The sequence below is a fragment of the Zosterops lateralis genome, assembly GCF_965231275.1.
Source record: "Zosterops lateralis genome assembly, chromosome: 14".
NCBI lineage: Eukaryota > Metazoa > Chordata > Aves > Passeriformes > Zosteropidae > Zosterops > Zosterops lateralis.
The window spans coordinates 3,088,149-3,111,288 of record NC_139774.1 but is presented as its reverse complement, the minus strand read 5'-3'; the positions used below and the strand labels follow the sequence as shown (position 1 = coordinate 3,111,288).

The 23,140-nt window shown below is 50.8% G+C and overlaps 1 protein-coding gene across 1 annotated transcript in view; it reads left to right on the top strand.

Annotated features, from left to right (window-relative positions):
- PSD2 (pleckstrin and Sec7 domain containing 2) overlaps positions 1-23,140 on the top strand; it is a gene marked incomplete at its 5' end in the record, with an annotated part of 32,026 nt that overhangs the window by 5,609 nt on the left and 3,277 nt on the right. Inside the window, 10 exons of the mRNA XM_083872120.1 lie at positions 27-221; positions 3,292-3,372; positions 3,850-3,962; positions 4,596-4,654; positions 9,535-9,624; positions 10,745-10,788; positions 13,727-13,917; positions 15,021-15,091; positions 21,799-21,956; positions 22,956-23,100. Of these exons, the coding sequence (XP_083728246.1) occupies positions 27-221; positions 3,292-3,372; positions 3,850-3,962; positions 4,596-4,654; positions 9,535-9,624; positions 10,745-10,788; positions 13,727-13,917; positions 15,021-15,091; positions 21,799-21,956; positions 22,956-23,100 (1,147 nt within the window). The remainder of the gene's footprint in view (positions 1-26; positions 222-3,291; positions 3,373-3,849; positions 3,963-4,595; positions 4,655-9,534; positions 9,625-10,744; positions 10,789-13,726; positions 13,918-15,020; positions 15,092-21,798; positions 21,957-22,955; positions 23,101-23,140) is intronic.

Genomic DNA, 23,140 nt, shown 5'->3' with positions numbered 1-23,140 from the left:
CCTGAACGTTTCTTGTCTCTGCACAGCGATGCCAGCCTGAAGGACACCCTGTCAGACTCGGACTCGGACATGGGCAGCACGGAGCAGCTGGACCAGGGCAGCACAGACACGCTGGCCAACGGCTGCAGGGCGGACAGCGAGGCTGCCAAGAGGTTGGCCAAGCGCCTCTACAACCTCGAGGGCTTCAAGCGCTGCGATGTGGCCCGACAGCTCGGGAAAAAGTACGTGGGGCCAGCCCTGGGAGGGGGTGACACGGACTGGGGGACACTGGTCATGCTGGGAGGGCAGGAAAAGGCAGGAAGGGCCAAGCCTATGTGCTGGATAGGGTCAGGGCTGCTGGAGATCCTTCCAGGTGAAGCTGGAAGCCCAGTGACCTTAAAATATGAGTCCTACAAGCTGCCTGTAGTATTGAGTACTAAATGTCACTGCTGCCCACCAGAACCAAGAGCTTCCTGCCTTTAGGAGGAGCCCAGGAAGACTAAAGCAATCCCCAGGCTGAAGGGCTTGGGAGCCAAACTGGGCTCCCTGCCACTCCCCAGGTTTTTCATGTCTGCACCCCAACATGTTCTTGCTGCAGAGCCTCCCTACCTGGTCTGTAGGAGGGTAGGAAGGGTTTTCTGGAGAGCCAGGGACACACAGGGAGGTTCAGGCTCTTCAGCTGGTAGATTTGGCTGGGTAAGGCAGAAGGGAAATCAAAAAATATTCAAAAGTGGGAGAGTTACAGAGATTTCTAAGAGACAGAGTAACAGTAACAAGTGTAGCAGTAACAGATTATTTTGGGATGCCAGTGGGTGTGAAGGCACCAATCCCCATCATCCTTTGCCTGGATCAGATATAACCTGTGTTGCTGGGATTTTTTTTTTCTTTTTTTTTTTTTTTCTTTTTTGTCCTTGGAATGTCTCCCCCCTGCCCTGTCCAGAACACACCTGTCCCTCAGGACATACTCACACTTTCAGTACCAACTCTTGTCTTGATTCCCAGCTTAGAGCTGGGACAGAAAGAGCCCAGGAATTGTCTCCTAGAGAGGCTCTTTGCATCACCTGGCAACACCCTCACTCTCCTCCTTTGCTGAGGTTCCTGTAGCAGGTGCACTTCTGGTTGCTCTTGCTTCAGGTGTGTAACATCCTTCTCCCTTCTTTCAAATTTGCCATGACAGCTCACTGAGGGGGGAAGTTTCAAGCACTGGCTTTCTCAGCCTGTCCCTTTGCTGTTTCCTGCAGTCCTCACTCATACCTGCAACCCTCATGCCTTGGGAGGCTGTTTGGTGACCCACATCTGGGAATTCACACAGCCTTTGAAGTAAAAGTTTTGTTTTGATCAGCTGGGTTTTGACATCTGAACCATTTCTTGACATGAGACCTAAATAGAGCTGCAGACTCTTGGATCAGGCAGGTGGATTGGCAGAGAAGCAAAGGAAATAGGGTTAAGATAGGTATTTATAGGTATTAATACAGGTGTTAAGTCAGTCTTGCTCACTTAAGACAATGCAAGACCAACCTATAGTGTTGGGAGCAGACTAAGTTTAAATGATGCTTTCAGGCCAGCTCTGTGTAGGAGGGCTGTACAAAAAGTGAAATCTCATTTTACCACTTCTTTTTTCTTTGTGATAATTGGCAATTTTCTAAAAAAAATAAAAAAGTAAATGAAAGCCAAACTATTCATCATTGTCAAACAGGCAGAAAAGGCTTGACAAACAAAGAAATGCAGTTTGGATATCTCCCTACAGTTTGCTTCCATCTGCCTCAGTTCTGTGAAATTAACCTAAAACCCAGAAATTATAATTGTCCCACTGAAGGGCAAATGTTTGAGGGGCAAACTGAGCTCTCCATGGAAGACTCTCATTCCAGCATTGGTCTGTGGCCCTCTCAGCTCCAGCAGTGCCCACAGCCACATCTGGTGCTGGTGGATGTTGAACTGCCCCAGGCTGTGCAGGTGGCAGTGCCAGGCACTTCCTTGTAGGGTTGGTTCCCTACCAAATCCCTGCAGCAGCAGCCCAGGACAGTTCCAGAAGGGCAGTGCCCTGGGCTGTGGGGTCTGTCAGGGTCCCAGCCATGAGCAGCATGGGGTGGGCACAAGGCCTGTTTTAACCCCCAGAGAGGAGCTTTTACTCACACAAGCTTCTTGTGGATCTGAAGTGAGCCAGGTGATGCAAAAAGGAGCCCTGCCCTGTAGGGCAGTGGGATTCAGCTGTAAAACAACACAAATCCTTCCATGTCCAGACACATGGGAATGGACTGGGAGAAAAGGCTCCTGTGTCCCCCTGGGGTGGCTTGTGACCCTGCAGGTCAGTCAGAACTCTTGGGGGCTGGACCCCCCGAAAGCAGGCAGAGGGAGGGAGCATCAGACTGGGGTGTAAGGTGAGAGGAGGTCTGTAGAGGCTGAAAGGGCAGCAGCCAGAGGATGCCAAGCATGTCCCCACAGGAAATGCCTTGCAGGGCCACCAGCCAGAGCATGGCAGGAATGTCCCCATGGGAAATGCCTTGCTCTCCTTGTAGGAATGTCTCTGTCGTCATGGTGGAAGTGTCACCCATTCCTGCAGGAAGGGCTGGCACCGGCACAGAGACAGAGGAGGACAATGCCTGAGTGAGAAAACCAGAGCAAACACAAGAGCCCATCTTAGGGTGGGACACAGTCTTGCCCTGACCAGTGCTGTTATCCCATGGCCTAGGGCATGTCAACTGGTTCTGGAGCTCAGGGACAAGAGTCCCATCTCTGTCCTGGAGATAAACAATAAACAGGAGTTTGTTGTTTGCAGGGGTCTGGCTGCCTTCTGGTGTCCTGTGGCACTGTTCAGTTCCCTTGGCAGAGCCAGCAGCCCCTGCCTGGAGCTCACTGAGCTCTCCTGCTCCAGTCTCCAGCAGTACCCACTGGAGCAAGGGGCTCTGGTGAGAGGGTGGAATGGGAGCCTCTGTGGGTGAGAGCAGGAATATTTCAGTGGAAGGAGAGGACACATCCAGCAGTGGGAGAGAACCAGGTGTTGGAGAAGCACAGACATCCCTATGGCCTCCTCCTGGCTGGTTTGGGAGGAGGCTCTGCCTGGCCAGCAGCACAGCACAGGGGTGAAGCAGGGTGGGTGTCCCTCATTCTCAGGTGTCCAGAGCTGCCTGTGGGCACATCAGGGAGGTCTTCCAGCAGCATTCCAGGCCAGGAGCAAATCTTCCTGAGGCCGAGATCATAACTGCAGTGTCTTGCTGGGATTGGGCTGGCCAAGAGGCAGCATTCTGCTGTTCCTCTTGTGGACAATGTCTTCTTCCCTGACAAAAGGGCTGACCACTCCCTCTTTAATTACAGTAATGAATTTAGCAAGTTGGTAGCAGAGGAGTATCTCAGCTTCTTTGACTTCACTGGCCTGACCCTTGACAAAGCACTCAGGTGAGCTCTGGGATGGAGAGAGTGGTGGGATTTTGGGGTTTCTTCCAGGCTTCCCAGCACTGTGTGAGCCGTCCATGTGCCAGGAGCAGGGACTGGGGGGAGATCCAGGCTCTCATTCAATCTTTGGTGTCACGTTTAGTGCAAAGTGCTGCCTCCAAAAGTGGGCTCAACAGGAGGGCCCACAGCCTGCCTCCCCAGGGTGCAGAGCAGCTCTCCCAGGAATCCCATCCCATACAGAACCAGAGCAAGTGGGAGCAATTTTTTTCCTTGGGATGGGCAACCCATCCTGGTGCCATCACGCCCGAGGTGGATCAGATCCCAGCTGGCAGCACGTTTCCCTGCACAGCTCCATGGATCCCTTCACATCCCCTCTGCAGGGGGTGGGGCTGGGGGGAGGATAAATGACCCCTTTCCACCCCCAGCTGAGGCAGGACCCTGGCCAGCAGCACCTCTGTGAGCATCCCTTTCCCTGTGCAGGACGTTTCTGAAAGCGTTCCCGCTGATGGGGGAGACGCAGGAGCGCGAGCGGGTGCTGATCCACTTCTCCCGGCGCTACTGCCAGTGCAACCCCGAGGAGAGCACCTCTGAAGGTACTGCTGCCTTTCCTCTGCCTCCCTGCCACACCACAGGGCACCTGTGCACAGGGCTGGAGTGCAAAACCAGCCAGGCACGGCTGTGGCTTCTCCCTTTCCCAGGGATCCTGCCCTGGTCGTTATCCCTACCCTGGGAGGGGCTGGGGGTGCTGGTGCTGACAGATCCCCCAAACAGAGCCACAGCAGGCTCCAGGTGCCAGCTCACAGCACTGAGATGCAAACACATCCTGGCACATGGGCTGGTCCTTGAAGGACCTCACAAAAGGGCTGGAGAGCACCAGGGAGGAGGCAGGGACTGGAATATTACTTTCACAAGCAGCTCCTTTGGGTTTAGAAGTGGGAAGTTTGGTCTTTTAAAGAAAAACTGCTTTGAAGCCAATTTGATGGTGGTTGTTTTAGGAAGAGGTAAAGTCTGAGGGAAAAGAGGATGTCTTTGGGGCTTTTTTGTGTTGTTTGTTTTGGTTTTTTGTTAAACCCCACACAGCTGAAGGGAGTAGATATTCTTTAAGGTCCCCAGACACAGCAACTGGCCTTGGTTTTGCAATAGCTGGGCTGCCAAGATAACAAAGAGCAGAACTGCATGAAAAGGGGAGTAATCAGCCACAGCTGTGTGACTGTTGTGTGTTTCAGATGGGATTCACACACTCACCTGTGCCCTGATGCTGCTGAACACAGACCTCCATGGCCATGTAAGTAGCCCTTGGAGGAGCACCCATCCTTTATTCCTTCCCAGGGCACAGCTCTGTTCCCTGATGCTGAGCGTGTTGCTGGACAGTTGAGATGGGTTGACAGAGAGTTCTCTGACATGCTCCAGGTGGGATTTTGGGTGCCAGGCCCAGACCTGGGGACTCCCACACCTGAGTGTCACTGCACACTGATGTCCTGCTGACACCAGTGATCCTGCCCAGGGACAGGCATTGCTGCTTCCTCTCCTGCCCAGCTCTGCCCTGCCCCAGGAGCTCTCAGTGAGCTCTTCCCTGCCAGTCCCTATGGGGCTGCTCCTTCTTGTGATGCAGACACCTCTCCCCAAAAACTGCTGCAGGGGGGCCAAGTGGGTTTACACAGATCTAGATTTGATCTTTCCTTCCCAAAACAAAAAGTGAGGTATATCTGTTCCTTTTCCCCAAGAAGTAACAGGCAGCCACTGGAGAGTTTCACAGCAGAGAGGCCTCAGGACAAAGAGCAGAGTGAGCAGAGCCCAAAAGAGTGGCTGGAAAATGGCAGGAGCTGTGAGAAGATCTCTGACCGCCTTTTAGAGGCTTCCAGTAACCTGTCTCTGCTCACAGTGGGACAGTGGTGGGATGACTCTCATGGAGCATTCATCCTCCAACCAAAATGGTTGGAGCCAAGGAACTGTTCCCATCCAATCACTTCCTGCAGCAGCAAAAGCAGCATTGTGGCAAAAGACAAACTATGTGACTTCAATCCAAAATAATCTTATTCTGCCTAGTCTTTTTAATTAAAAAAAAAAAAAAACAACAAACAAACCAAAATATGCTTCTAGGAAGATAGACATAATTGAAGAGAAAAGAGACAGGAAAACCTCAAAAACCTACCTTACCATTTCTGTTCTTCAATGACAAGCTGGCTCAGAGGCCTGGTAAGAAGAAATGTTCTCATGATATCTAGGCACAGAAAAAATAGCTTTCTTTTGACCAGGTGTGCAAATGCCTGAGCTTTTCTTTGAAAAATCTTCTCTTTATTTTTCTGCATGTGTAACATTAATTTCTTCTTCTCCTTTTCCTCCTTTTTTTTTTTATTTTGTATTTTTTTTTAATTTCCTTCTGCTCCTGGAACCTCTCTTTCTGCTCTTTAACCCTTTACCAGGTGGTAAGTGCAGTCCTTCTAGTGTTTTGCTTTAAAGCACTGACATTTTGCTTTTTTTGGATTGTGTTAAAAACAGTAAGGAGTTTTGTTTGTCTGCAATCCCAAGTGGTTGTGCAGTGTTCTTCCCTACTTAGCAAACCATTAGCAGCTGATGTCATCACATAAAATGCTCCTGGTGTAAAGAAACCTCCATGAACTGTGGTGTACCTGGGAATGTGTGATTTGATCTTCCTCCCCTCCTTGTCAGAGATGCTGCCATGATATTCCATGTCGCTTTTGATTTTATTTTCTTTTGTAGTGCTGTGTGTGTGTTGCAATGTTTTGCTGTGCGTTGCTGCAGGGGGAGATGCCCTCGGTGAGGAGAGGGGGGTGGATGTGTGTCAGTGAGGGGGCAGGTCCTCACAGCACTGCCTTTGCCAAGGGCTGCTTCACCATCCCAGCAAACACCTGACACAGGTTTACAACAGCAGATTTGCACCTGGCCTTAGTTTTAGCACTGTTGATTTTCTACTCAGGTGCACTCAGACCCCATTTCCAAACCACCCAGAAAACTTTAAAATGAGACATTCCCTATTCATGGAAGCACCTGGAGTTGGTGTTAAAAGCCAGCAGTCACCAACAAACATTCCAAATATAACAAGTATTCCAAGACTGATGCCTTGGAGTGGCTACCTAGAACAGAGGCTAGACAAGGTTAAGAGAATAAAAGCAGGTGTTTATTGAAGGCCTTCAGTAGGTTACCTTGGGCAGTCAAAAGGGTCTGAGGGGCTACACCTAACGTGGATCATGGTCATGAGTTTTTCACACAATTAAAAGTTTGGTTCATTTATATATCAGGAGTTAATCCTCCAATTACAGTTTCAGGTGATTAAGTCATTTACTCCAAATTTTTCCCCCCAGTTTACTGTTATTTACATCTCTCAGGGCCTGACACAATGAGGTGTCCTTGAGTTTCAGGCCTAGAGAGGGATTGTTTTGTCTGAATGAAATGGGAGAACAGCAGCTGTCAGGCTGTGGAGCTTTACAGTTATACACTAAAGCAGGACAGGATCTGAAAAATATAAAAGCTAAATCCTAAGGCATCAAGGCTATACATGTAGGATAATCCAAGTTGTTGCAACTTTCTGCCTTGCTCTGCTGGTGCTGTTTGAGCTCCAGGAGATGTTATGGCAAAGTCAGCACTGCCCTGCTCTATCTCTGCCCCGGGGAGACAGAGCTGAGGGATGTGTCCTGTTCCACTGTCACTGTCAGCCGCCCTGGTGACACATCAACACCTTTGCATCACCAGCACTCATGGGTGCATTTTGGTCCTTTAGGAAAAGCCACCTGCTGGAGTAATAATGGGATTTGTTCAAAAAGCAGAGCACCAAGCAAAGCTTGAAATGGGATCCTGGGCAGGTCCTAAGTTCATTTGTCCATGTCTATTAATCTTACAAACCCTGTGGTAGTGTCCTTATGCCAAACCCAGGGTCCATTGTGAGCAGCAGTGCTGTGTTAGCAGCACTAGGAGGGCTGGGGAGCTCCGAGGTGTGAGCATCCCCTCCATCACCTGCAGAGTGACTCCAGTGTGCCCACAGCAGGTTTGTGTGGCCTCACTGGTACCCAGAATTCACAGGTTGGTTCCTTGCAGGGGTGTGATTTTGTTCCTGCAGCCTGGAACACATCCACGACCAGATCAATTAGTCAGCAATTGGCTGCTTTTCCACAGGGTGGCTGCTGCCCCAGGTGAGCTCAGAGGTCTCTTGCAGCAGAGAAAGAGACAGATCACACAACAAAAAGGAAGGCATCTCTTGGGATGGATGTGAGTCCCACATACACACGACAAACCCCAGAAAGGGCTTGTGAGACTGGTGATTTGTGTTATCTTACTGTATCCGCTGACTTCCAAAAATGCCTTGGCCTCTGCATTCGGTGCTGAATCACTCTGGGCACGGAGGGCAGTGCTGTGCATTCTGCTTCCCTGCCTCAGGGTGGGGCTGGGAATAGGCACCTTCTCCTTGCAAAGCAATTCTGTGCCTCAAAGTGTCAGGCAACACCTGCCTCACCCCCCCAAATCCCCTTGTTCTAGAGGCTCCTTGTCCTCCTTCCTTTCTCCACCCCCTGTTGTGCTGCTGGATTTTTCCTTTATCTTTTGTGCCCAAAATTCTCTGGCCAGCGAGCACACAAATCTCTTGTCTCTGCTGAACTCCCTGCATGTGTGTGCTCGTTTGCTGAGCCCTTCTGCAGCCCGTGGAGCCACCAAACACTGGCTGGCAGCTCTGGCTAATGGGGCTCCCCGGGAGAAAGCCACAAGGGCTGAGCTGTGCTGTGCCACACCACGTCCCCAGGCACTGCAGATTTGTAACCGTGTTTTGCTCCTCTTTTTCTTGATCTCTCAAGGGAGCTGGCTCATCTGGAGCTGGCACCAGCAGGAGGCATAATTAAGAGTATCAGACAGAGCTGCTCCAAGGCAGTGCTTGGCTCCCCGTGCAGGCTGAGAGTGTTTGCACACACAGGAGGCAGGGGGTGCAGGGGGGGATGCTGAGCTGATCCCGAGGCCTCTCTTCTTCCTGATACTTTCATCTGGGGAGAAGCCCCCAGGTCATCTGCAGTGCACTTTTGTGGGCAGGAGTTTCTGGTGTCATCTCTTTCAGGAGGTTATTGCCTTGCACAGAAGACACATCTCACCCTGCAGGGCATCTTCTGCATCATCTGTTGCAGCTTCATCCCCTGCCAGACCCACTGAGGCCCTTCCTCTTCCTCACTGAGCCTTGAGCAGGGCTCTGGCTGCTGTTCTGGAGCATCCTCCCACATCCTTCTGGATGGTCACCCTGCCCATACCTTGATGTGAAGCCCAACAAGATGCTGTTAGGATCCTCAGGACCACCAGTGGCAGCTCATGCTGTCCTCACTGGCTCCACTGCCCCCTCCCAGCAATGCCCCACACACTGAGGGTGTAAAGGTTATGGAGACACCCATCTTTCCTTTGTGACATCAAACTCCTTTTTCTGAACGCTGTAATTGCCCCTACTCCTGCACACCTCTGCTCCATCCCTTTGCAGAGGAAGGATTGCAGGGGAGGCTTGGGGAGAGGCTGCCTGCCTCAACTCTTGCAGCCTGAGGAAGTGAATGGTAAAGGCTTTGGGAAGGTAGGTGCCACAGATGATGAAGCTGTGATATCAGAGATGCCAGGTGGCCTGGAAGCATCAGTACCAAATATTGTTGGCATTAGCTGGTGCTGAGTGTGTTCCAGGCTCTGAGATTCTCCCAGTGTACATGTGTTGCCCTCTCCACAGTACCAGTAGCTGGACCATTTCTTTTTGTAATGGCAATCAAAAATAACAGCTTCCATCAAGGACCAGCACTCCCCTGCCCAGTGCTGGCTTTTCTAGGTGCTGGCACTGCAAGCTCACACAATTTCACTCACAGCAGGCTTGGAGCCCCATCCAAACATTGTCATTTCACCAGAGAGAGTCCTTGAGTTCTGAGACACAGAGCCTGTACCCAGGGCCACTTCAGCAAGAACTAGAAAAGCTATTTTCAGGTTTCTTGTTTCCACCATTAAAAAAGAGGTAATTTGAAATATTTGGATGCTGGCATGAACAAATAAAGCAGAGAGCCCAACAGCAAATCAGATCAGAAGCCCTTTGAGCTCTTGGGATGAGCCCAGGCTTCAGCACTACATATAAAATTGTTCTTTGAAAGACACTGATTAAAGTCAAAACTCTCCACAAGTTTAATGAGCTGCTTCTTTGCCTTACAGAACATTGGCAAAAAGATGTCCTGCCAACAGTTCATAGCAAACCTGGATGGGCTGAACGATGGGAAGGACTTTGCAAAGGATTTGCTGAAGGTAATGTGATATAAATAGACAGTGGGATACTGTCATTGTTACTGCAGGGCCACCCAGTCCTGCTGGGACACTCTGAGCCCTTCAATCAGCATTTTCCAGTTGTTTCAGGAGGAGAATTGTAACCCCCATGAATGTCTCTGTTAACTTGCTGTGAGGCAAAATATGTCTGTTCCCTGCTGGTGTTTTATCCAGATTTGTGGCTTATCTCCCCTCAGAGCACACCAGAGGCCCTTTCCCCCACAGCTCAGGTAATGCCCAAACAAGGTTCTCCCCACCCCAAAACAACTATCCAGCACCAAAACTTTTCTCTGCCTCCACTACCACCTGATGAAAGGCAACATTCCAACACAACCAGTGCAGTACTATGGGATGTGGTTAAACATCCCAAAGGGAGGGTTTTCTCCTGCCACATGGATTAGCAGCACCGCTGCTCTCTGCACCTGCTGCAGGTCCAGCAGCCTGACCTGAATTTCGCTCTATGGGAGGAGGTTGGAATGAGAGGTGCCACATTGGGAATGTCACATCCTGTTTGGGGTGACATCCCCGTGTCCCAGCAGACCTCACCCTATCCCAGCCCTCTGTATAGTCAGGACCACTTCCCCATTTTGCTCTGCTAGTCCATTCCTGCTTCTTTCCCAGTGCCCCAGGGAAGCCACTGGAATTTTGCACAGAAGGAACTGGAAAAGCTGATTCCAGGGTCATTCATCCCTCCTCTGCTACTCAGTTCAAGCCTCCCCTGTCATTTTGCCTAGTTAAGATGTTGAAGGTGTGTCATGGCATATCCCAGAGTCTTCTACCACTATGGGGGCCAGGATTCACTCAGAACTAGGTACAGCACCCAGAATGAGTCAAAAATGTCATATTCAGGCTCCTGAGCAGGGCTGGCTGCCAGAGGCCTTTGCTGCTGCTGTGTCCAGTCCAATACCCAGGATGGCACACAGAAAAAAAAAAGGGGTCCAGCAGGACAGCAGCCATCCTGCTCACTAGGAAATGCTTCTCCAGGACAGCCCAGCAGGGAAAGTATCTCCAAGAACACAGACAGAGTGTGGAGGAGGAGATATCTCCACAAGCAGACACGACTCTGATGAGAGACACAGCTAATTCCATGTTCTTTTTTCAGACACTGTATAACTCCATCAAGAATGAGAAGCTGGAGTGGGCCATGTAAGTACATGCTAAACATTAAAGGGATACTGTGCCTTTCCAAGTAGCTGGCATGTCCTAAGTCATGTTTGCAATCCCAGAGTATTTCCTGCCAAGCCCTGAAGTGCTGAAGTCTCTCTGTGGACAAATGGAGTTTATTTATGGCTTGGACACAAATGCACTTGGGAAGGTTGTGGATCCGTGACCTAAAGGAAGGGAATGCCCTCTTTGTTTACTATTACACTTGTAAAATGTTGGTTCCTCTTCAGGTGCTTCAGAAATTTTTGCACAAAGATCTGGGGTTATTTTGAGACTTTCCATCTCTCCCATGTTTTGGTTGGTTTTTTTTTTTTTTTTTTTTTTTTTTTTTTTTTTTTTTTGGTTGGTTGGTTGGTTGGTTGGTTGGTTTGTTTGTTTGTTTGTTTGTTTGTTTGTTTTTTCCCCTGGAAATAGTATGAGAGGATCACCTAAGAATGAAGAGGCCTTGTGATATCTCTAGTTCAGCTTCCTCCTCAAAGCATGGTCAGTACAAAGTATTGAATTCAGACCAGGATGCTCAGGGCTTTGTTCAGTTTGACCCTGAAACTTTCCAAGGACAGGGAACCCACAGCCCCTCTGGATCCACAAACCAATACTTTATTAGTATGAGAGTGGCATTTTCTCTTGTCTGTGTTATTTTGACTCCTGCCCACTGTCTCCTGTCCTTGTGCCATGCACCACAGTGAAGAGCCCAGCTTTGTCCTCTCAGTCACCCCTCACACAAGGCTGCCATGAGGTCCCCAAAGCCATCTCCTCTATAGACTGAACATGTCCAATTCTCTCAGCTGTTTCTTACACTGCAAGTGCTCCAGCCCCCAGGTTTCTTGGCCTCAGCTGGAGTCTCTCACCTTGCTGCTGCCCTTGCCTGTACTGGGGGCCCGGCAGTGTTTGCTGGATCACTGTATGATTGATGCAGGGAGAGCAGAGCAGACATCACTTCTCCTCTCCTCCTCACTGTGCCGCTGTTACACAGCCCAGGGTGCTGCTGCCCTCTGCTTCTGCCAGGACAGGCTGGCTGCTGCTCCTGCTCATCCTGCTCGTCACCCCGAGCCCCAGTGCAGCGCTGTGTGCTCCTGGCCCTCTCAGCAGTGGCCTCGTAACCCTCTTTTTTGTGTCATCTGCAAGTTCGATGAGATCATCATTTGTTACCCTGAAACGAGCCTGGAAAGAGCTGGCGGGGGGGGCTCCATCACAGGTTCACACAGCACCGTCCTCAGTCCTTCTCCCCCTGCTCTGACACTCAGAGCACGGGCCAGGATCATCAGCGAGATCCCCCAACTCCAGTGTCCCTCGAGGGGAAACCCGTGACAGACCTCAGGTCTTAAGGGACGTTCACCTTTCCTCTCTCCTCTCCCTCCTCCCTCCTCGCTCCTCTCTCTCCTCTTTCCTCTCTCCTCTCTCCTCTCCGAGAAGGACGTTCTGTACCATCAGCCCCATCACCTGCTCTCTCCCTCATATCACCCTGACCAAAAGAAGCCCCAGGAGAGGGTTCGATCCTGCCTCCGTGCCTCCCTGGATGCAGCGGCGGGGCCGGTCCCGCCCGGGCTCTGTTGGGAGAGGGAGCTGCGGGCTGGTTCATGGAAGGGCACCAGGGCATCAGCCTCGGGGTGCGGGCTGTGCTTCCCCAGCCAGCACAGCTTCCCCCTGCTCGGGCTGTCACCCTGCCGGGGGGTCACCCTGCCGAGACTGTCACCCTGCCGGGGCTGTCCCCCTGCCGAGACTGTCCCCCTGCCGGGGCTGTCCCCCTGCCGAGACTGTCACCCTGCCGGGGTCCCGCTGCCGCGGGGCAGCTCCAGCCAGCGGTGCCCAGATCCGTCCCGTCTCTCTTCACTCGCTATATCCCCACATCACCCCACCCATCCCAGCCGGCCCAGGGCCCGCCTGGCTGCAGCCAGGACCCTCTTGCCTCTGCTTTCCTCTGCCTTGTGTCCTTGTCCATCCCAGGGAAGGAGATGCCCTTGCCCACAGGTCCCACCAGACAGGCAGGTGTGTGACCACAGCAAGGAGCTCAGAGGGTGCAGCCCAAACACCTGAGCCCCTCTAACTCCCCAATCAGGAATAATATCTGGGCTCTGCCTCAGCCCCAGGACTCCTGTGGGAGCTGCGGGCTAAGAAATCATCCTTCTTTTCCAAGAGGAGTCTGATGCTTTGGCCATCTGCTTGCTGCAGGTGAGGAATTGTGTTTTACTGCTCTCATCCCAGCCAGTGGATTCACTGAGGGTCAGTCCTCAGCTGAGGTTTGGTCCCAGTCTGATCTGCAACCTGAGGTGACCACTCATCCCATTTAGACATCGACATGTATCAGACAGGACAGAAAAGCCCTGTTTGCTCTTTCTCCTTCATGTCCCAGGGACAGAACATAGACTGGGAACTATCACTTCCCATACAGGTTCTACTTTCTTTGTGCCAGAGTAGGTTCATTTCCCAAATGTCTGCAGATCTTCTGTTCCTCAGAGATGCAGAGGATGTTCCTAAAGGTGCTTCACTGTCTAGGAGGCCCCAGGCATTGCCTCTCAGCAGCTGAGAAATGCTGGTAATACCTTGGTCTGCAGCAAAAATCCTCCCTAAGCTCTGGTTTTAGGGCACAGAATTGGTAACTTTTCCTGTGAAATATTTGTAGTCCTCAGCATGGGATGTCTGCAGTTTCCTGGTGTTCAGACAAGCCCCCAGCCCCTTACCTGTTTTGAGTGACCTCACAGGGGGACCACTGGGACAGTTACCTGCCACCCACACTCCTCCCAGCTCAGGCTACCACTGTTGGCACCCTGTCTGTCATGGCCCTGACGTCTCCTTCCTTTTTCTTTCTCTGACCAGTCCTATAATAAAAAGTCTATACCCAAAGCAAATAGGGCTGCTTTGCACTGTGACCAAACCCGCATCTCCTCCACTGAGTCTCCTCTTGTCTGGTTTTGTTTCCAAGTGATGAGGACGAGCTGAGGAAATCGCTCTCGGAGCTGGTTGATGACAAATTTGGAGCCAGCGCGAAGAAGGTGACGAGGATTGTGGACAGCAGCAACCCCTTCCTGGACATCCCCCAAGCCCTGAACGCTGTCACCTACAAGCACGGCGTCCTCACCCGGAAAACCCACGCAGACATGGATGGGAAGAGAAGTATGTGAGCAGGGACAGGGACAGGAGAGGTGCCCCAGGCATGCCCAGAGCCTTGCTCCGGCTCTCCCGATGAAAACTTTTCCTTACCACATCCCAGGCAACACAGGAGAGATCCCCATAAGTGCTAGGACAGAGGAAAAGGGGGGTGTTTTGAGGCATTTGTAGATATGAGTGTTTTCAGGAAGCCTCAGTCCTCCCTTCTCACTGCCAAGAACTCTAACACAGACAGGCCTGGTGTTCCATCCTGTTCATGGGCCTAATCCCAAATCCCAGTCTCTGAGCAGTGGGGGAAGGCTGATTCCTCAGCAGTTGTCCACTCCAGCCCTGACCTTGGGGACACTCTGGCCTGCTAGGCTTTGCTCCTGTCCGTATCCTGCCATGTGCTGGCTGGGCAACAGAACACCCCGTAGCTCTGCTACCAGCATTTGGCATTACAGGAAAGGTAAAGGTATTTGGGGAACTGTTAATGAGCAGAGATTAATTAAACCTTGGGTAATTCCTTTTGCTAATTGATATGATTGGCCCAGTGGCTGCAGCTGATTAAAAAGTCTTGAGTAGAGATTACCACCAAGGGTCTCCCTTGCTTCCAGCACCTTCTTAACAGCCTGTGCTTGGGGGATCAGCTGTCTGGTGGTGATGGGGATGGCCCCCCTCACCTCCCAGCCCTCTCCAGCTCCTGCCAAGCTCTCTGTCCCCAAGCCCATCGAGATGGTAATGCTCCCTCCTCAGGGGAAGCTGCCTTATCCAGCTGCTCAGTTCCAAGCAGAGGAGCTCAAGGAATGTCTCTGCTCTCCAAGCATTATGTCCAAGGAACATGAACCTGGGTTTGGAGGAGCAGAGACTTCCGGCAGGTGTCCACTGGTACCCCTGTACTGGCTCATGTCTGGCTCTGACCTGTGTTGCTGCTGGGAGGCTGCAGAGCCCAGCCACTGTCCCTCAAACCCCTGTCCCTGCTCACAAACCACTCGTGAGCAATAGCCTGGACATGTGGGAGCTCTGGGCATCAGCAAGTGCCTGTGGTGGCTCAGGAGAAGGGTTGGATTTGCCTGGAAGGTCAAGCAGCACTGGCAGGCATGTACAATTAAATATTCTTCCTTTTTTAGCTCCCAGAGGAAGAAGAGGTTGGAAGAAATTTTATGCTGTGCTTAAAGGGACCGTCCTTTATTTACAAAAGGTAACGGTGTGGGCCTCTCCCCTTTGCTGTCTCCTGCTGTCCCCAAAGCAGTCATGTAGAGCTGAATCCATATCCTAACTCACACATGGACATGGACACAGCTCCTCCACAGACCAGAGCTCGAGGATGTTCCCATCTTTGGTGGTGGTGCTCATGCTAAGGGCACAATTCACAGCCTCAAAGGGAGCCCTGAAGGAAGAATCCTGAAAGAGGAAACACAGATTTTTGCAGAAGGATCCCAGCAAGTAGGAGCTATAGGGGAGGATGAATGAGCAGATGATACGGAATAGGTGGAATAGGATTTTGGTGAGAAATGAAATAGGAAGGTGAACAGGTAGAGCATCTGACTAGTCTTATCCTGCCTATAGTTTTATTTGCTGGCATAGATCTGATTCTGCACAGCTTTATTGAGTCTGGCATAGGAAGCCACCTGATGTAATCTTCTTGGTTTCACTAAAGCTTTTGATACTGTCTCTCACAGGAACCTTCTGGATCAGACACAGAATGTCCAGCACACAGCTGGATAAACACATCATGTGGTGGGTGAGCACTTGGCTCATGGGTTGGGCACAAAGGGTGACAGTGACTGGGGTGACCTCAGACTGGTGACCTGTCACTAGTGGAGTTCCACAGGGCTCCATCCTCTGCCCTGTGCTCTTCAACATCTTCATTAGTGACTTGGACACAGGACTCAAGGGAATACTGAGTAAGTTTGTAGACAATATTGAACTGAGAGGAGCTGTTGACTCCCTCAAAGGCAGAGGCCCTGCAGAGAGACCCTGACAAATGAGAGACCCAGGCAATCATCAACTGTATGAAGTTTAACAAGGACAGTGCTGGATTCTGCACCTGGGACAGGGCAATCCTGGATGCCCAGGCAGACTGGGGAATGAGAGGCTGGAGAGCAGCTATGGAAAGGGATGTGGGACCTGATTGATGGCCAGTTGAATATAAGTCAGCAGTGCCCTGGCAGCCAGGAGGGACATCTGTGCCCTGGGGACATCAGGCCCAGCATTTGGGTAAGGCTCTCAGACAAAGAGTGGGATTGTTGGGGTGTCCTGTGCAGGGCCAGGAGCTGGAGTTGATGGTCTTTGTGGGTCCCTTCCAGCTCAGATGATCCTGTGATTCCATGGTTCTATGCTGAAAATCTGTATTCTTCAGGACCTCGATGACCTGGGTCTTTCCATGGGCTGTCAAGTGACACTTTGTGCCTCTCTACATCCCTGTTCATTGTGTAGCCACCTCCAGTCAACACAAATGTAATTCCTAGGTCCTCGTAGGACACAAGGTCACCATGGAATAGCTTCCCTGAATGCTCTAGCATTCAGCTCTCTGGCACTTGGATGCTTGGAAGATTAGCTGGAAAGCCTTTTCTGAGGGAAAATCTGAGGAGACTGGTTAGGGGCTCACTTGAGTGTCAGTGTGAGCCAGCCCAGGATGCCAAATGTCTGATCATCATCAACATAACCCACTGAACTAGGTCTGAACTACCTGAGCAACACAGGCTGTGCAGTAACCCATTGAACTCACCTTGCTGGAGCAGCACTCCCCGTGGGTAGATGCTTCTGCCTATTGCAGCATTATCTCCACAGCAATGAGAGTAAACAAACACTGGATTATATAAGAGAGGCAGAAAGATCCTCGGGGCAGCAGGGAGTTATGACTCAGAGCTTGTAGCACACCCCAATGACTCTCCTGTTTCACCAGCTCCTATGGCACACGTCAAAAAACAGCAGAAATCTGGCAGCAGTAGCTCCTACCTCCCAGTGTGGGTTGCTCTTAGCCCAGAGGTGTTTTTACAGCTATGCCACTCTCTCCTGCAGCTTGGGGAAGCTGCAGCACACAGGGGAGCCCAGATCTCCTCCAGGCCTCTAAGTGTGGTGTTCTTGAAGCCAGCAACACTCTCCTCACCCCTCAGTCCTTGTGTCAATACACATCTTCACATGGAATCCACCAGAGACCTCATGCTGACCCATGGTTATATGTGAGGATTTAACTTGTACAGAGTAACCACCAACATTTAATTGTATGACACTTTTTCTGGGGGGGGGGGGGGGGGGCGGGGAAGACATTTCCACTATCACAGAACCATTTGGATCTAAATGAATTTTCCACCAAGGACTTCTCTTGGGATGAGTCTGATGAGAGGGTGTATATTGAGAATGAAATACACTTTCAGGATGGACTTTTCTTCCCTGGCAGCAGCAGGAGCCATGAAGCAGCACTGAGTGTCATTGCTGCTGCTGGGGCAGAGGGGTTGGGGGTTCTTTGCTGTATAAGGCTTGCAGCAGTAACCAGTCATTAACAAAGTTCATTATGCTTGCCTGAGGTGTTTGGGATTTAAAAAGAGAGCAAGGAAGAGGCTGAGAGGCTGACGTGGCAGTGAGGAGATCAATGCTCTTATCTCAATGACCTTCAGGATCAAATGGTTCAGAGACTGAGGGCTTTCTTAATGGACAAGGACTGAAGGAGCAAAACACCCAAGATTTGGCTGAGTTATGAAAGTGTCTGATAAATAAGAGCCATGACTGATGTGTAATTAGCAGGAGGGACCGAGGACGCCAAGGATGCCCCAAGGAAGCAGCCTTTGGAACAACAACAAAAATAAACCGAAGGAATATTTGGGCAAAGGATTTGGGGCAAGAGGGGTTTCTAACTCATGAGCTGCTGCCAGACTGGATTATAGTCCTCTCCAGGGAATTCCTTGGGCTTGGCTGTAGACAGTGTCTATCAGGCTTGCAGAGACAGGACAGGAGGATGAGAACGTGAAGACAAAGTCCTTGCCCTGTCACTTGCGAACGTTCCCAGCACCACAACAGAGAGTGGATAAACATCCACCTGCCCTGTGGATCCTTGGTGTCATTTCTTGCCTGTGGGGTGGTTTGCAGAACAAAGGAATTGCACAATACAGGAAGGAAGTGGTGTGCCAGCCTCCCGAGCTCTCAGCAGAAGACAACTGCAGATAAACATAAGGTAGAGCCTTGGCTGAGCGTAAATCACTGGGTGAAGGTTTTCTGATGGGAAGAAAAAAACCTGCTTCCAGAACCACCTGATGTCAGGGAGCACAGCTTCAGCCTGTTCCACTTTTCTGCTCAGACCAAATTAGGGGTCTAGGCTTTAATAGTAAATTCACATAAGTTTAACAGGGAACTCCATTTGGTTTTGAGGAGCAAGTTGAGTGTAAATTAGACTGAGAGGTAGGAGGGAAGGTGGGAGGAAGGAGGGGCTAGGTAGGTGGATGTATAGAAAGGAGGAATGGCCAGGCACAGAGACAGATGGACATAACACAGACAGAAGGGTCGGTGGGCAGGTAGAATTCAGTCTGACAGAGGCAATTCAGGCAGCACCATAAAGCTGCTCTGAGGAGATGTCACATGTCATTGACTCGCTGGTGTTAATTGCTGGATCAGCATGTTCCAGCACAGTCGGCTTGATCCCCTAAAGGGATGCAGCAGAGTCTGAAGGAAGAAATGCAGGCTTGGGAGCAGGGCACACCTCTCCTGTGCACTAATCTGCTCTGGGCACTGACTCGCTCCATGGCCTTTGGCAACTTACTTCACCTCTGTGAAATGGGGATGATAATAATCCTTAATCACCGCACATAGAGGGGGGTTAAGAAAAAATGATGGAGAGCTATAAAACGTGGGGTGTTTTTGTACAGAAGTGCTTGAAAGGGTGCAGGTGTTCCCACAGGTTCTGCCCCCAGCCAAGAGGGGGTTCCCAGCACAGCCCTGAGCCACAGGTGCTGTCCCACGCAGGCAGACCGTTGTCAGGTGCTCTGGGCAGGGCCAAGATCTTGCCTAGACTGAAAAGGGCACAGGGGTTTGTTTTCCTAATTAAATGGCTTGTTTAGGATGGTAGATGTGAGGTGAAGAAAAGAAAGAAGAGGAAAAGCCACTCACAAGCCAGAGCATGAGGAGTATCTGTGGGTCCATGTCCATATTCCCAGCACTGCCCAGGGATGGTTCTGAGGCCAGAGGAGAGGGCAGCAGAACCGATACACTGGGCTCCCCCACCCCATCCAGGTGCCTACAAAGGCAGGCACAAGAGCTAGATGCCTTTTCTTGGCAAAACAAGCTTTAGGATTAGTTGTGGATCTGCTCATAGGGTTAGGCAGCAGGGGTCAGTGACCCAAAGGCACCAGGATCTCCCAGCATTATCAGCCAAACATGCCACTGTGACCACCTGGCACTGAGATGAGCCTCCCAGAAGACCCATCCCCAGCAGGGAACCTCCAGCAGCATTCACTCCTGGGAACAGCAAGGCAGAAAGTAGAGAGAACCTGCTTTGTTCAACCTCATGTTTATTTACTGGGCCCAGCATTAGAAAAAGAAGATTGGATTTTTTTCTTACACCAGCATTGATGCCTGAGAGCCTGAAATCCATGGAGGCAATACTTGATGATTCCATTCAAGATGAGGATCTGCATTAGTCAAAGCACTCAGCAGCTGTGGCAGTTTCCTCTTGTCACACACCATTAAGCTGGGCTGTTTTGCACTGTATTTTCAGAAAGCTTATTTTGAAATAAGAGATCATGGGCAGATCATGGCAGTCAGATTTATTCAAATCCAGAGAGCTTCAGTCTTGGAAAAAACCCAAATTGAAGTCTCTCTACAATACATAAGACCTGAGCAGCAATATCTTCCTCAAGCAAATATTTCTCTTCTGGTGGGGTAACGCATTCAGTCTCCACAAGGCAAAGCATTTGTTTTTCTTTGCAAAAAAGGCTGACAGGCCACCCCTCTGGCTACTGAAATCACCACAGTGGTAAGGTCACCTGTACTGCCCACCTGAGTGTCTCTCCAAACACAGGATGTCTGCAGCACCCAGCTTTCCCCTGCTGGAAAGCCAGGGCTTTTCTTTGGGATCCACCATCCCCAGGAACCTGTGCCAGACATTTGTGAGTGGGCTTATGGCATTTTTTTTTTGGACCAGGCCAAGTTTCATATGATGATGAGCACAGTATGGCACCCACTGGCCTGGATGGGATGATTGCTTCGAAAAATGAGGGAAGAAAGTCTTCAGAATCTTATTTCCCACCAGGAGCAAGAGTTGGGTGAGACACATCCATGGGCTGGGAGTGCTGTCTCTCAGTGCTCTCAAGAGCAGCAGAGGGGAAACCTTTCTGACCCTACACCAGAGCACAGCCTCGCTGACCTGGGTTACCATCCCTGAGGCTGCAGCACAGCAGCAGCCCTGGACAGCTGAATGTGTTCCCTCAACAGCTGCATTTGTACCACTGGGACATGGGAAACAGAAAACAATCTTTTTGCAAATCTGCATAACAGTTCTGGCTTGGGAGCTGAGGAAGGCTTGGGATGTACAGACCATCATCAGCAGACAGACCTGCCCTGGTGCTGACAGCCAAGGGCAGTCAAGGAAAGCAAAATATAGAGCACATTAATCCTGTAGCACTGTGATCATCAGGGCAAGACAGGGCCTTCCAGGGACACCCTGTCCTGGCATGGCCTCTAACATGGCTGGGGTGGTGGTTTGCTTTAGCCAGGGCCAGGTTCTTTCACCAGGTTCTGTTTTCACCTCTCCATGCATCCATCTGTCCATCCTTGCCATCCCACCATCCGACTGGTTGAGCTGGCAAGGGTGCAGAGGGGGAGGCAGGATATTGTGTTAAGTTACTGGAAAAGCAAAAGGGTAAACACAGAATGGACTGAACTTATTTTTGCCTAAAAAGTGTACCAATATCATAATTTCAGAATCCCATGCTTGGTATTTTCTACCTTTTTGTAAAATATAAACACATACAGTTACTGCTACATTCCCTACTTGTGTGAAAGTTGTCCTTCAGTGGAGAGAGTAAAGCAGGAGTACAGGGAATGCTGCTGCAATTTGCAAGTTCCAGTCTAATGAATTACAGGGGAGACCATGCCAAAGGAGCACATGTACTAAAGAGAGACCAAACCTGGTTCAGGGGGACACTCTCAGACTGGCAGCTGCCCACAGGCCCCACACCTGTACAGAGATGAACTGGCTGCAGGGATGCTGCTGTTCCAGGGATACCTTCCTCCACATAAAGCTGTAGTGCTAGGACAAGGAGCAATGGGTTTAAACTGAAAGAGGGGAAATTTAGGTAAATATCAGGGGAAAATTCTTCCCTGTGAGGGTGATGAGGCCCTCACAAAGGTTGTCCAGAGCAGCTGTGGCTGCCTCAACCTTGGAAATATCCAAGGCCAGGTAGGAGGGGGCTTGGAGCAGCCTGGGATAGTGGAAGGTGTCCCTGCCCATGGCAGGGGGTTGGAATGAGATGAGCTTTGAGGTCCTTTCCAGCCCAAACTGTCCTATGAGTCTATGAAGAAGCAGCAGCAGGGCAGGTGCTTGTTGCCATCCTCTGCTGGTTGGGAGTTGCATCCTGGATTGAGCTCTGCACTGTGGGGGAAGCTCTGCAGAACCCTGTCCCTGCCTTGTGCCTCCCCACAAAGCCTCAGGCATGTGCTGTGTTAGAAATAACTATTGATAATTAAGTTTAAAACTTTCATCTCCTTCTTTACATCTTCCCAGTGAACTTAATGATGGAAGCAGTTGTCAGATGTTAATTATTATCATTATCAGCTCCTAGCATTTATTGTACAAAGCAGTGCTTTTCCTGGTCTCGGCACTCTGTGATTATAGCAGGGGGAGAAAGGCAGGTTCATTAAAGCAGCCCGCAAATGTTAGTGTTGTCATTATCCAATTAACGTTCCTCTTCCCAGGATGAATATAAACCTGACAAAGACCTCTCTGAAGTGGATTTGAAAAACGCCATCCGTGTGCACCACGCCTTAGCCACAAAAGCCTCTGACTACAGCAAGAAGTCCAATGTGCTCAAGCTGAAGACAGCTGACTGGAGAGTCTTCCTTTTCCAGGCCCCGTGAGTGTCACCCTCCCTGCAGTGCCTGGATGGGCAGCCTGACCTCCAGCATCTGACCTGCCCAGATCAGCACACACATTCAGGGCACACCCCGGGGGAGGAAGGGGCTGAGGGTCGTTTCTGCAGGGCTGTGCAAAGGATTTAGTCATAGGTCACAGTCTCTTGGTAGATTTGTGCCAGTCCTTGAGGTCCTTCCCAGCTGTCACCAAGGCAGGCTGAGCAGGGTGGGCTGGGATGTGCAGGGCTGAGTGAAAGGGCTCCTCTTGCTGACTTCTGTTGGCGTATTCTGGAAGGGAGAACATCTGTGTGGTGCATATGATGATCTCCCATGTCAGCTTTTGGTGGGGAAACTTCTAAACTTCCAAACTTCCTTAAAGCAGTCTCCCTAGCCCGGGTAGATGTTTTATCTTAGTCCATTGCTGAGGAATGTTATGGTGTTAGTTAAGTGTCAAGTGTGATGAAATCATCTTCTGTCTCACGTTTATCATGTCTTCTCCTGAGAGAGGTGACATTGTAGATTGGGCTGGGGTATCAATGTCCACCTAAAGCTTGACATCTGAATTTGTGCAGCAAACACCCACTTGAAGGCTTGGGCGAGCTGTGTCTGGGCAGATTTGATGAAGGACTCTGGGAGGTGTCTCACAAATGAAATAAATGACATCCTGCCCTGTGGAACCTCTGTTTTGTGGCTCCCACTCCCCTGAAAGCAGGACATCCTTGGCCCTGGCCTGTCCACAGCTTCTCAGGAATACAACCAGAGCTGATGAAGAAGGCAGGACTGCCCAGGCTTTGAGAGGCAAATAGCAGCCCTGAAATCATCAGGCCATGTATAGGAGCCAGTTAGAGAGTGTTTCCCTCTGTTCATAACCTGGCATAGGAGTGGCATCAAAGCAAGGCCACCAATGGCCTTCCTGAGCATGGGGCTGTTGTCAGCTGTTGTCTGGTCCTGGCTCAAGAGCATTTACAGACTCCCTCTCTCTTTCCCCTCCTCCATAACAGAAGTAAGGAAGAAATGCTCTCCTGGATCCTGCGGATCAACCTCGTTGCTGCCATTTTCTCTGCTCCAGCCTTCCCAGCTGCAATCTGCTCCATGAAGAAGTTCTGCCGCCCGCTCCTGCCTTCGTCCATGACCAAGCTGTGCCAGGTAATGTGTGAGAGAAGGAGTGCTGGAGGGGTGCCAGTGC